The sequence below is a fragment of the Vanessa cardui genome, chromosome 12 (genome assembly GCF_905220365.1).
Source record: "Vanessa cardui chromosome 12, ilVanCard2.1, whole genome shotgun sequence".
Classification (NCBI taxonomy): domain Eukaryota; kingdom Metazoa; phylum Arthropoda; class Insecta; order Lepidoptera; family Nymphalidae; genus Vanessa; species Vanessa cardui.
The window spans coordinates 4959123-4973751 of NC_061134.1; the positions used below are offsets into that span (position 1 = coordinate 4959123).

At 32.0% G+C, this 14629-nt stretch overlaps 2 protein-coding genes across 3 annotated transcripts in view; one reads left to right on the top strand and one right to left on the bottom strand.

The window, feature by feature from the left end:
* The window catches only part of LOC124534494 (matrix metalloproteinase-2-like), a 153586-nt gene extending 140283 nt beyond the window's left edge, over positions 1-13303 (top strand). For both annotated transcript variants that reach the window (XM_047110396.1, XM_047110397.1), the window contains exons 5-12: positions 4585-4734; positions 8230-8375; positions 9721-9879; positions 9963-10594; positions 10935-11076; positions 11150-11309; positions 11383-11486; positions 11575-13303. In XM_047110396.1, the coding sequence (XP_046966352.1) occupies positions 4585-4734; positions 8230-8375; positions 9721-9879; positions 9963-10594; positions 10935-11076; positions 11150-11309; positions 11383-11486; positions 11575-11843 (1762 nt within the window). In that variant the 3' untranslated portion in view covers positions 11844-13303. The remainder of the gene's footprint in view (positions 1-4584; positions 4735-8229; positions 8376-9720; positions 9880-9962; positions 10595-10934; positions 11077-11149; positions 11310-11382; positions 11487-11574) is intronic.
* A 706-nt stretch (positions 13304-14009) lies between these two features.
* Positions 14010-14489, bottom strand: LOC124534495 (cytochrome c oxidase assembly protein COX19). The gene has a single exon (XM_047110398.1). It carries the CDS (start codon positions 14338-14340, stop codon positions 14089-14091), a length of 252 nt encoding a protein of 83 aa, XP_046966354.1. The 5' UTR covers positions 14341-14489; the 3' UTR covers positions 14010-14088.
* Positions 14490-14629: the final 140 nt, after the last annotated feature.

Genomic DNA, 14629 nt, shown 5'->3' on the forward strand with positions numbered 1-14629 from the left:
TAAATAACCTTTATAATAAACGTGTTATTAAAGATAAAAAGGTAAATAACTAAATTAGAAAAATAAAAGATAAGAAACATTAATTTCCCCTATGCTTTCCAACCTTTTCCCAATAATAATAATTTTTCTTTTATCATTTAAAGCCTTGATTCCCAGAAGTGCAATATTGTATTCCATGTAACGGTAGCGATAGCAATCCTTGCCTAGATATTCAACTAAATCCCGAAGGAACATCAATGGTTCTCTACAATGGCAACGGTTAGCGCTGGCTGTCGGCCACATCACATTCAAAGGAGCTATTAGCAAAGCACACCGATAGACGTCAATTGAGTTTGAAGGCCTATACAACAGAGTAGTCAGGTTTAATCGCAGAGACGAAATAACATCTAGGCATATCAGCTTGTAGACGAATGGTTAACGACGACAACAACGACATGCTCGTACAACTCTTCCTGTATTGTTTGAGTGAAAATTAACATGACATGTCTAAAATTGAAATAAAATAACCTATAATAAATTATTTTCTTTCAATATACATATATTGTATTACGGGAATATACATATATCATCGCAATAAATAAAATAATCCTATTTGAATGGAACAATAAAATATTATCAGTACGAAAGTCAACGAACAGGCCATTCTAGGTTATAGGAAGGCGTTTGAGCGTGTAATTTTAAAATGAAATCGCTGCATTCAAAATCGGTATTTTCTTATATTCATAGAGTTGCTTCAAATCCCGCTTTACTTCGAAGAATCGAGGAGATAGACTGCTATTGAAGTCCCCGGTGAACATCAATGCCTATTGCCACGTCGCTTATCTACAATATACGGTGTGAGAAAGGCGCTCCGGGAGATGGGGTCGTTTTAAGGAGAAAATGCAACTCTAAACAATTATATCCCATCCTTCAAGCATAATGCAATAATAACTCGTATTTAATTTAAATTTAGTACTTGTATTTTAAGTGATTAATTTTTAGTTTGCCCGGTTCACTCAAATAATGGGCAATACGATTGAAATAGGATATATATGTAGGTATATTATATAGGTAATATACGAGTATAGGTATATTAGGCGGATATAGATGTTTTTGGTTTTTTTTGGGAAAAATTAAGGTCCCATTACAAAATTTTTACCCCAGCATAAAATTAAAGTACCTATATGTAGCTTAGTTGTAACTAGTAGGTATGTAGTTTACATTATATTTTCTTTAAATTATGTACAATTGTATGCTGTTTAGTAAACAACATAGTATTAGTATAATTTTTAAAGATAACGTGTTAAAATGTGTCGGAGTGTATTAATTTGAGTATGTTTTTATTATTATTAACAAGTAAGATAACGGCTCCATATGTTGACGGAGTTGACAATCGTTTTGACAGGCGGCCGGTGTCGAGGGGTGCCTGGCACGCCACGGGGGACCACATCCTACTGACATTTTATTATTTTTATGCTAATTTCTCCACTCGAACCGTGAAATAAAATGTAATTTGAAAACTCTTTTCTCTTTCTCCGCGTCCAGTCATCGCTGTCAAAATATTTCACTCAGTTATTTTTGTAAAAAATTAAAAGGTAGATTAGGGAATTAAATTATATTACGAGGTGTAGATCCCAATGCTTTATGTCGCGACATCTTTTCTAGCTACGCATAAATGTAACTTGAAACAAACGAGAGCATGGACGAATAATTTTAATGGCTCTCTGACAGATTATTTCAGAAAATTAAATTTTAGCTCGTTGGACACAGACCATAAAGTTCATGCTTACAAATCTCTTTGTTATGACATCGTAACGAGATTATGTCCATTTCGTCGTGAAGACGTCGCCATGTCGTCATGATATCGCATGTTTTATTATTTTATGCTATAAATGCTGCGTCCGTCCGCTACAGTAAATGTTACAGAATCAAATTCATACATATGTACATTGGACATACAACACAGCCAAAATAAAACATGTTGTTATCAAGTTTATACATAGCTGAATTAAAGGCGTGGACGATAATTTTTCAACACGAAAAATCAACATCGAAAAATATAAAAATGTTTTAAAAGTTTTTAGAACATGAGCGGTTTTTTTTTTCTATGATAGAACGGATGTTATTTCTTATCTATAAAAACATATCATATGATGGTGACCCCTTTCTTGTATAGGCCCCAGGGTTAGAGCCTCTATTGTCCTCCCCTAAATCCGGCCCTGCATATAGATATAATATGATTATTTAGTATCAAGTATGTTGTTATGAAAAATGTCGATGGACAAACGTTGCCGATCGAGCAACCAGTCACGTGTTCACGTGGCATCACTCACGTTTCTTAACTCGAACTAGAATAGGCTTCTGTTTGTCCGGAATGTCAAATAACCCCAACGTGCCCTGAAGTCCTTCAAAACCACTGGAAACTTATTCGTTAGCTCACGCGTACTGCGAATGAAAATTATTACCAACCGAGCTTTTACTTTTCAAATTCATTTTGATGTTTATTGGGTTTCATCAGCTTTTACAATGAACCATAAGTTTATTACTTGCGTTTAAATATATTTGAAACATTATAAGACGAACAAACTTACTATATTAATCTATTTTTGTATTGATTTATCGTTCGAATGAATTATGTACTCCTCATGCAATTCCCATTTCGATAAAATAAAGGTTTTGAAGCATACGCACATAGGATACGTTGTACATAAAACGGCTCACTGAGTTTGATTCTATCTAAAAACACAGAGTTAAACTCTATGAATAAATTTATTTCGTAGCTTAGTGCTTCATTAATAAAAAATAAACTCCAACTCTTTCAAATCTTAACACGTTAAACTTCGGTAATTATATTTCTGGTCCTTTTTGTTTTTAAATTACACGCGTAAGTTACTCTGTATTCAACCGCGCTCATTATTTCGACGTGACATTACAACATTAACTTTGAAATGCGGTTGCAAATTTCATCCAAAGTTTGCAATTAACTAGTCGCCTGATGTAATACGTAAACGAGTCTTGTTAAAATAGCAAAAATACATTTTGAACGTTGAAACTACATATAGTCATTTATAATCTATACTGTAAAAAATGTCACCTACTTTATTCGATGTAACAAAATTAGCGCCGAAATGAACATTTTCGCTTCCAAAACATAGTTCATACTCTCTTTCATATTTCCCCAGTGTCCCTTAATAATGTTATTGAAATAATTATTAACAACAGCGACGGCCAAAACCGGCGTTGGTTAGTTTTAATTACCCACGAAAGCTATATTTTATACAACAAATTTTGCTGCACGACTGTTAACAGCTTATTATAAATACGGTTAAGCAAATCGTATTGTTTATTATATAAAATATTAAACCATTAAATGCGCTGTGCAGTTGTGAACATTTATTTCATACGACTTTAAAATTTGCACATCAAGCTAACTCTCTAATGAAAACTACGTGCGGGCCTAATGAGATCACTCTGTGAATGTGACAACGCATAAATCTAGCGTAATAAACGCAGCATCCGTTAAATAGGGCCGAGGCAGTCAAATTGTCCACAATGCGATTATTCCATTACATGAAAGCTGCTACGACCACAAACTGAAATACACACTAGAGCGTTCTACTTACGACCTGCGTGCGTCGTCTAGTTTCGTTAGTAATGTACATACACTTTATTAAATACTCGGGAGACATTAAAACGTGCGTTTACTGTAAAATCTATAAATACGATATGCTTTTCATTATTTATTTACTTGATCATCAATAATCTGCTCGTTAGTAAAACGTAAAATTAATTATTATATAAATATAATGTTGTACGTGTCCTGTCGTTGTAAGTTTAAAATATATTCTAGTCTGATTTGTATCATGTAACCACTTTTAATTCCACTGCATATTTCATATGGATGCTATATACTATGTTATTTGATAATGACATATGTATACGAAAAAATTATAACAAAATGAGAATACTTACAAATTTTTGATATTTCTTGCCACGCAACACAAGCTCACGTCCCACGTCTTTTCTCGTATGCATTTATTCAAGAATACTGCAATTTTTTTTTTTTACAAACATCCTTAAGGTCATATAATCATTATTGTTTAGTTAAGAATTAATATCAATATATCGATGTATTTTAAGACATAAAATTACCTCTATCTTATCCATTTAAATAGATGCTGTGATGGACTTCTTATAACCTTTTAAATACCAGTTTCAATGGTACGTTGTATCTGGTGATTTTGTCCACGTCAACCATTCTAGCAATCGAAATGCACATTCAACACATTGCTTGCAAAATATTAAAATGTCTTCACTGTTCATCATCAATCTAGCAGTCATATATTAGACATAGAACCTTTTCCGAGAGCTATGATATTGAAAGCATTAGCAAAGAAGAAGTAAGCGGACAGACGAACAATTCCGACTCGTTTATATTATTTTAAGAAAAAATATTTTAATAAATATGTAAAGATATAGTTTTTTACTCATTTTTTATACCCCATTAAATTCACAAAAAATATAATTTATTTATATATTGTAAAAAGTAAAGTAAAGTATATATGTATTGTAAAGCTGATAATTAACTCTTTTCTGTCTTTCCAGCCTGTCTCAAGTGCGGCGACCATCGCAGCTGGACCCGCACGGCACAAGAAGCGTGCTCGCACGCGCGCTCGATGTTTGGGAGCAAGCCTCAAGACTAACATTCACGGAAGTCAATTCAGATGAAGCTGATATTGTAGTTTCATTTGCAAAGTAAGTTTTATTTTGTTTTGACACCTGTTTCTTCTTTTTGTTGCAAAAATTGAGCAGTCGATACGCCTCTCAACATAATAAAATAAGTTGTATAAATATACTGTTTAAATACATACACATTAAATAAATGCTGTCGCAATTTTTCCCAAATCGGTTCACTGTTCTCACTAAGCCCCATTTGTCAAGCTTCCATAGTACAAAACATTATGATATGTACGTTATTATTTATACGTTTCTAAGAAATACGATTTTTTAACAGTATTATTTTAGACGGACATTTTGAACATTCCAAAAAGTATCAAATACGTTTCTTGATTCATTGCGCTGATAATAAATAATAATCAAGCGAGGATTTGGGGGACACGTCCTATCCATTTAAGGGGATTTGCGACATTCTCGTGCGAGGCATCACAATAAGATTCGAACAAAATACTTTTAACATTAAAATCTAGAGATATTGGCGAACTTTATTCGCTACTCGAAAAATATTTGCCCCCTTTTCGCATGGCGTCAAAAATATTTTTTGCAGCCTTTAGAAAATATTTGTAAAACGTAATAATTGTTTAAAAAGAAACCGAAACGTTTTTCGTCTAAAATAGTTTAGTTTTTACAAAATAAAAAGTAGATTATCCATTTCAACAACAATAGTCCAAGCATTAAACGATAGGTAGTCTATCGTTTTCATTCAAGGTGAACCGTTTCTACTCGATTCAGTTTTACTGAAAGAACGTGACTTGCTAAATTCACTTTGCTATTAATCTAATAGGTCCTTCGCACGGTAAATTGTATCGTTCACAATGCGCGAGTTTTATTCATAAGAGTAACATCATTTTAGTTAAAATAACGTAATAAAACATCTACACCTTTCCAATTATGCTATTTTCTATGTTTATTAAAGTCATAAATCATGAAGAATAATAATTTAGGTAACAAAAATTCAGAAGAAAATAATCCCACGAAATGAGCTACACAAAAAATACAAATTACGCGTAGTCGAAGCCTGGAGTTGCATATCGAATGAGCGTAGGGCGAAGTTTCGCTTATTAGATCACCGTAGACGACGATATGAGAAAGTACCAGCGACAAAAACCTCAACTGAGGACATATTGCGGCCGCCATATTGCTGGAAACGTTGCAAACTTGCAGCATAAAGTTCGCTGTGGTCTACATCAATTTTTCTCGTTTTTTTTTCTTAGAACTATGCGAGCGGCAAGTTGCGATCACGCGCACTCTTTTATTAGTTGCGACGGGATACTTCCGAATGCCCGACGCGAGCTCTGATATCGTATGATAACATTTCCGAACTTTTAGTCGAGTTACGAGCTTCTTATTCGAAACAAAGACAAGATGTAACAGTTAGGTAATTTCGCTAATGTTTCTTATGAAGTAGTAAATAATTTGTTCAAGTATTGTTTAAGTTTTTACTTATTGTATTTGTATGGTGAGCCTATACAATATTTTATTTGACTTAAAAAATTAAGTTATGTCAAACACAAACGACCAATACTACATTACAATTTATCTCATTCAGCGTCAGTAATTAGAAATTCGAATTTTGAACGGCAATATTTGTAATAACTTCTTAAACACTATATTATTATACCAAAATTAAAACTATTTATAAAGTGTTCTATATTTCGCTTAATGTACAAAATAATACAGTGATTACAGAAAGCACAGCGTCTTACTGTATGCGTCTGCAGATTTATTACTCCCATAAACTGATATGACTCAAGCAATAAAGAATTCATACAATTTAAAAGCTTCTATATAATTTTCTACAAAATAAAGTAAAGCATAAAATTGATGGACGTTAAAACTAAAATGTTTTTATAAATTTGATATATTTCTACAAAATATAGTAAGTGATTGAAAAAAAAACTAATTGTTTAAATAAACTGTCACCACGACATAGACTACTATCACATCCATCTATGTAGGTACTTTAGATAGCAGTGTACCATATACCATAACCGCAATAAATCATCCTTGAACTCGGAAACTTTCCATGCGAACCCATTATATTGATGGCGTATGTCAGCACTACGCTTTCCCATTGGAACGAAAAGGGTTTAATATAGACGTCGTTAATACTCACATCTCTAATGATATTTTTAATAACATTAAACAATGTTATAAGTGCTGCTGTTACTACTCCGTCACGTTAAAGCACATAAGTAGTTAGATTATAATGTAAATAACTTTATATTTGGTTGGTAAATAAAATAATAAACAGTTCATACGTTGTTCAGTATTCATTCAAATGTAGACATGGAAAAACTAAGCAGAGAGTATCTAATTACAAATCATGATTTGTCATTTACATCAAGTCTTAAAGTCATTCCCAAGTCCGGTTGATTTTATCAATACGAAATATTGTTAGCAGAATGACTTATAATAACATTCCAATATTAATTTGATTAACAAACTCATATATTACATAAATGTATGTGCATGTAATAGCTAAGTGTAATCACATCATCATAACAAATGATGAACCTTGCCCCATGTGCACTAATAGCGGAACTTTCTCATATAAACTCGATGTTCTACTAATAATACGTGAAATATTCATGGATAAAGTCTTTTCGCTATTTTGTTTGCACGAAAAATGATTAGATTGGTAGTGTCCGAGGAGGTCCCCGGGGGGAGGGAAGTTTGATTGCTGAGCAGACTCGACGTCGACCACAGTCGTGTGTTGAAATGAATACATTACTTCAGTTTATTTTCATGCGTCAAAATTATTACCTTATTTACATAAACATAATTATGTAATCATAAATGCTTTTTCTCGGTATAATATTTTATCACCTTTAATGACAAACAAACTTCATTTAATTATATTCTTATACTATAGTGTATTTTACTATACGTTTCATTTTACGGTGAACATGTATACGTTACAAACTCCATGGCGAATACTATTATGCCATATAAAAGTTGTTAACACAAAATAGATAACGTTTGGCTTTAAAGATAGTGCAGCTGCGTTTTATAGTTTCGATCAATAAATTTTTCGAGAGCTCTTGATGAGTAAGGCAATTTCGTTCGTGTTGCATAAGCATTTTCTAATAACTTAGAATTGAGTTTGACATATATCCAAGGCTTATATTGTATGGGGACTACGAAATAATTAAAAAAATACTTGATAGTACGGCTTTGTGTTCACGTCTGGTAACCAATCATTACATAGTCTACAACCAAACAGTATTATTTACTATTGTTGTGTTCCGATATGTAAAGTAAGTGAGCCAGTGTAATTATAGGTACATGGAATATTCCATCGTAAATTCCAGGATTCGTAGAGTATACGTGTTGTCAGGGATGATTCAAAATTTGTTCTAATGCCAATATATATGGGTATTGGGCTCTGCTGACCATCAGGTGGTTCATTTGTCGGTCTACCAATCCACTTAAATAAATCTAAAATGCATTCTCTGCTTTATTTCTTTTTTTTAACAAGAGACGAGACATAAAATCACTTTTATTATTCAGGCGCTACCACGACGATGCATATCCATTCGACGGACGCGGTTCGGTTCTTGCGCACGCCTTCTTCCCGGGAACGGGCCGTGGTGGCGATGCCCACTTCGATGACGACGAATTATGGCTGCTTCAGCCAAACAATGACGATGAGGAAGGTAAGACATCTATTACATTGACAATTTATACTTATTTTTATCACATTTTCGAACAAGGAATATGAAGTCTACAAAAAATACTCGTATATTTATAACATCAATTAATACCCACATATATAGAACTATCCAATGGTGTTCGTAAGTCTTACCTAAAAAAAACATGACGCTTATGGCATAATAATATACAATATGATTATATCTAAGGTTATAATAATTAAACGTTAAATGTAGCTAACGTTGCTATTTACTACTTACTTAGAATAATTAAATTGAAATTGTATTTAATCAAGTAAAGATTTTTTTTGTACCGATCTTTCTATTTTAAGGCAATCCGTATATTTATTGTGTTTTTAATTTAATTACTTGGGATTCACTTTATGTATTACTGTAGATACTTATTTCATAATTCAAATTAATTTTGTCATTAACAATAAATATAACGGATCTGAATACGAGTGGGTGGGTACGCAAGATCTGAAGGCAGTTAATCTAGCCAGACATTAAGCTTAGATATAGAGTGGCATGTTGGACATGACACTGTATATTCTCAACTAAGCTCCAGTAATACCTAATATATCATCATAGCAAATTATAAATTGTGTAATGAACATTGTTTCTATATGAAAATCGTGTAATTTATTTAGACTTTTTTACATCAATGATGTACTTAGAAAATAAATTCTGTGTGTAGACAATTTTTCATTTTAAAAGGGTATAATATTATATTATTAGCCTATTTTAACATAAAGGCATCGTTATTAAGCTAGTTAGTTAATTAACCAGTTTCGAAGCGGTAGTTTTTCCACGAAAAGTTCGCCGGAAATGAGCATGTCGCGGTCAGCTATGTTTTGACATGCAAATGGCGAGGAGGGGCTATAGGTAGTATGAGAGAAGCCTGAGTAGCACATGTACTTACTATGTAGCTATAGTTTCGTTCAGTACATTGGATGGCACAGTATTTGAATAATATTAATTGGTTATTTTAATCCATAATTATTAAATACATTTATCATTTTAAAATATTGTTCAACAAAATTGAATATAAAATACTATTTGATATATATTAAATAAAGGATAATTTATTAGTGTAGACGAAAATTCCGTCTACATCACTAGTCACTAGCGACAACATAATCCCATTCGATGCATGTATTACAAATACGATCGGAACCCAATACGAAGCCCGACCGCAGCGCCGACACATTGAACACAACTACCGTGCTAAGGTCGCCCTGTAACACCACACGCGTGATAATTCACCCGAACAACGGATATGTCCACGCTTTGTGTTCTATTTCCACAGCCATGTTCAAACATTGACCAATATTGATGTATTGTTTTGCAGGAACGTCGTTGTTCGCTGTTGCTGCTCATGAATTTGGACACTCGCTTGGCCTCAGTCACAGCTCAGTAAAAGGTGCACTTATGTTTCCCTGGTATCAAGGAATACAACCAAATTTTGTTTTACCAGAAGACGATAGGAATGGCATTCAGCAGATGTATGGTAAGAATTGTTTTGTTAATACATTATTACTTCAATAAATTATAGAAAAATTTGAATATTTGTTCATAATCATTGTATTTTAGGTCCAAAAGTAAAGAGAACATGGGCGAAGATTCCTTATTATAGACCGATGGAAACTCCACCAACAACAACGACGACAACAACAACTACAACCACAACAACAACGAGACGGCCCTATATACACCAGCATCACCCAGAACGCCACCCTAACCATCGTCCTTATACTCCCTATCCCCGCGCACCCAGTAGAAATCCGACATATTATCCCGAAAGGCCTAGTTACCCAGATAGGCCGCATTACCCTGAAAGAAATTATCCCGAGCGAAATCCTTATTACCCAGATCGGCGACATTATAATACGACTGAAGAGCATCCACGTCGAACTAATCATAATCATTATCCTCGTCCAACCGAAACTACGACACATGCTACTACATACCGCCCGCGGTATCCCTACGGTCGTCCCGAATATCCAACTCATCCTAGACCCAATTACCCAACTGACTCTGGTCAAGATTATCCGAAGAAAAAACCTTATTATCCCGTGAAACCAACCACCGTCAAGACAACAACGGTCAAAACAACCACCGTAAGACCGACAACCTCACCAGATAAAGACAAACCTGATACATGTGACACTAATTACGATGCTGTGTCTCTTATACGTGGGGAGCTCTTCATTTTTAAAAATAGGGTAATTATTTCAAATTTTATTTTGATCATTGCTTATTATGTTTTTTAGTTTTCATGTTATCTTTTAACTTCAAATAGTCATAGTTCTTATATTAAAGATGGTACTCAACCCTACCCTCTGAAACCATACTGCTCAAATGAGGAACATCAAATCAATGATTCAAACATGATATGATGATATAATCCATCTTTATTATTTTTATTTTTTCTACTAATTTACATGAAAGCATTGAAAGTGTTGTAAATGCATAATCAATCCTTTTCGAATAAATTTACCACCTCTTAAAGTTTTTCCAACAATTCATACATATTTATTATTAATACTTGGATTATTTTTACAGTACCATTGGAGGATAGGAGCAAATGGCCGATACCCGGGATACCCAATTGAGATATCAAGAATGTGGTCAGGATTACCTCGAAATCTTACTCATGTTGATGCCGTTTACGAAAGACCAGATCGAAAAATTGCTATCTTTATTGGTACGTTACATAAGACAAAAGTTTTTTAAATGAAGTTATTTTAAAATTTACTAACGTTAAAACTATTTTTTAGGAAAACATCTCTACTTGTTTGATTCACAATATTTAATACAAGGATATCCTAAAAACCTAGTTCAACTTGGCCTACCCGAGAGTGTAGAGAAGTTGGATGCTGCCATGGTTTGGGGTCACAATGGCAAAACATATTTCTATAGTGGTTCCATGTACTGGAAGTAAGTCTTATTTTTATATCCGTGTCACGGTTACTTACACTTGAACTCTTCTGACATTTATTTTTAATAACAGGTTTGACGAAGAAATTGGAAGAGTCGAATTAGACTACCCTCGGGATATGGCGATGTGGAAAGGCGTTGGTTACAACATTGACAGTGTGTTCCAATGGAAAGATGGTAAGCTAACATTTCACCCCAACTAAGACAACCCCAAACAAAACTGCTAAAAGAAATCTTATAAAATATTTAACATTTCAATTCACAGGTAAGACCTACTTCTTCAAAGGCAAAGGTTTTTGGAAATTTAACGATCTTCAAATGCGAGTGGAACATGAAAGGCAATACCCATCTGCACCATTCTGGATGTCATGTCCGACTGAACGAGCTGGCCGCAGAGCGCCGTTCCGTGCACCCGCCGCTCCCGGCTCTACGCTCCGTTCTCCTAGTGCCGCATCCACACATGCTATTAATATCCTGCCATATTTCCCTTCCCTAGTTCTAATTTTTATTCATTATATTAAATTCAGACTGTAAATAATATATTTATTATTTCTAAATTGTGTGCCACTTTATTAACCTAAATAAAATTAGAGATGAAATAAATTTACATAATTTATGCATAATGTCTGATTTGACAAGTACATATCGATATTGTCTGAAATAAGACTGTAATAAATGAACTGCGCAAATGATGCACTGCCCGTTTTAGTAAGTAAATTATTAAATTTTGTATATAAAGTAAATTACATTTAACTCTTAGTGTAATGATAGAAATGAGACATTTTGTTTTTATTTTAATGTTGTATGTACATTTTGATCTCAACATGATCGAGTTCTTTCGTTAATGTAAGGTATAAAACACCATTTATTTAGCTTCTGTACAGAATACAGATTGTATTGTCAGTTAGTGTCAGTATTTATGTAATATAAAAGTGTATTTTCATATATAAAACTTGAAATAAATCACAAATCTTGTAATTAATTCCTTAAACTACATAAGTTAATCAAAAATTGTTTATTGTTGTAATGAAGATATAAAAAATCCACAAGTATGCCTTAATAGTGATAATGTTTGATCATAGTGTAAAATAGTAACATTTACATACTAATATACAATTGTGTAAAAAAAGAATTATTCCTATGCTGGTTAGAGGTTCACATACTCGTAATTTGTAAATTATAGTAGTAATAAATGTTAATATTGTAATGTAGTCATTTTCAAAAACTAGTAATATATAAAAATATTTTGATTCCATATATATGAAATATACTGTAATTGTATTTTATAATCATTAATAGAATTTGTATTATTACATGAAATATTTAATCAAGAAGAAATTTCATTCTGTTGATAAAATAGAACATCTATTTTGTCTATTTAGCTATATACCAAAAGGTTATATTATAAAATACTCACTAACCAATACATACATGTTAGTAAGGTAATTATTGCCTTTTTGAACTTGCAGTGAATTACATGAATATTAAACTAATAAATACATAGCATGTGTACTGAATGACTGCCAATGCTTGAGTGAAAGAAGTGGAGCTCTTCAGAATGAAAATGGTGCTTTTCATAGTTAGTTAATGTACAGAATAAATTGAAATTAAGTATTTTTGTATGCTATCAATCTATAAGTCCTATAAATATGGACAGTTAATATTTTAAACCTACATAATAATAGTATTCTTCCATAATAATCCTATAGTGTTATATCATATTAATATTACCTTGTGCAATTAGCTGAGGAAATAGGCATATTCTAAGAATAAGTAATAAAGTGGAAAAAAGCCAATTCCTTAAAATCATTTTTATAAATCTCATCTCGTCATATATTAATTATTGACAAGGAATGTTTTCTTTCAGTAACTTTGTCACAAATAATTTAATAATAACTGTGATATTTACGTTTATTAAAAATATGCCATTGGCAATAAAAAAAAAACACAAATTTGTAATCTTTTTAAAATAAATGCTACTCAATAATTTGTAACTGCTGTTTCAAATAACATAAAAGTTACTTTTAAGCTTATTAATTAAGAACAAATAAAGAATTTTTATTATGTTTATTGTTTTATTAAACATGTGTGTACATCAAGGCAAACATTAATATTGGAATTTAAAAAAATATTTCATGAATTGATGAATAATTAACTTTATTTTATAATAAAGATATAATAGCATATAGTAAAAAAAGTCTGCAGAGCAAAGATATAAAGCTCTCAAATAATTTCAAGTATTACTTGGAAATTACATTAAAGTTATATAGAATATAATAATATAGATTTTCTTTTATTCTTATAAAAATACAGAACTCCATTATTACTCTCATTAAATTTAATAAATAATTCTCAAACAATGACCACACAAGATCTTGAGACTACATTACAATGGCGTAATTTTGATTGTACTGTTTTTTTTGTAGAGTATATATTTCCAAGGAATTAATATTGTTAAATACTTAGACATTATACTGTTAACATAGATGAGATTTGGTAAGTTTGCAAATACAATTTAGCTATACAAAAATCATAGATATAAATATGTAAAAATAAACTTTTTAAACAAGTGAATGTTGTCATTATGGTTTACATAAATAGTGAATACTAAATGGATTATGAAAAGAATATATATCTAATTTAATCAAACTAATTGTTGTATATGGAATGATGAAGAAAGATTAAATATTAAAAAGGCAATTTAGTATTGAAAACATTTAATTGAGAACTAACCATAACTACATATATTAAATATAAAATTATCTTTTCATTTCTTATATTACAATTCACCTTCTTTAAAACCAAGTTTAGTCCAGTCTTCTTTTGCCATTAGGTTATGTTCCATACGACAAGCTAGGTAATCTTTGGCCTCGTTTCGACACATAGAATTATTACTGTTATTACTAAATATACAGTTCATATACTTAACCATACTCTTCTTACAAATACCATCATGGTCCAGCGGAAAACTGCCTTTTTCTGGCGGTGTTGGTATAAATTGTTTTTGCCCAAATGTCATTGCAGTCGACATTTTCAACACTTGAAACTATTGTTCTTTTACTATTTTTTTAATATATTGCCTGTAATATAATAACGAAAGTCAATATATAATGAAAGAAAATACTTTTAGTGTTATGATTTTGATGACATTCCACAAATGACATAAACATATGGGAGACATAAAATAAGGTTTGCCAACATCACAATTTTTAATCTCTTGACAACAAACTACACTGTAATGCCGGAAAAACACTTAGGATATAGTGTAGTTAAGCCAAAAAAAAATAATAACCATAACTAAAATAGTCTTAAAAGTTCTA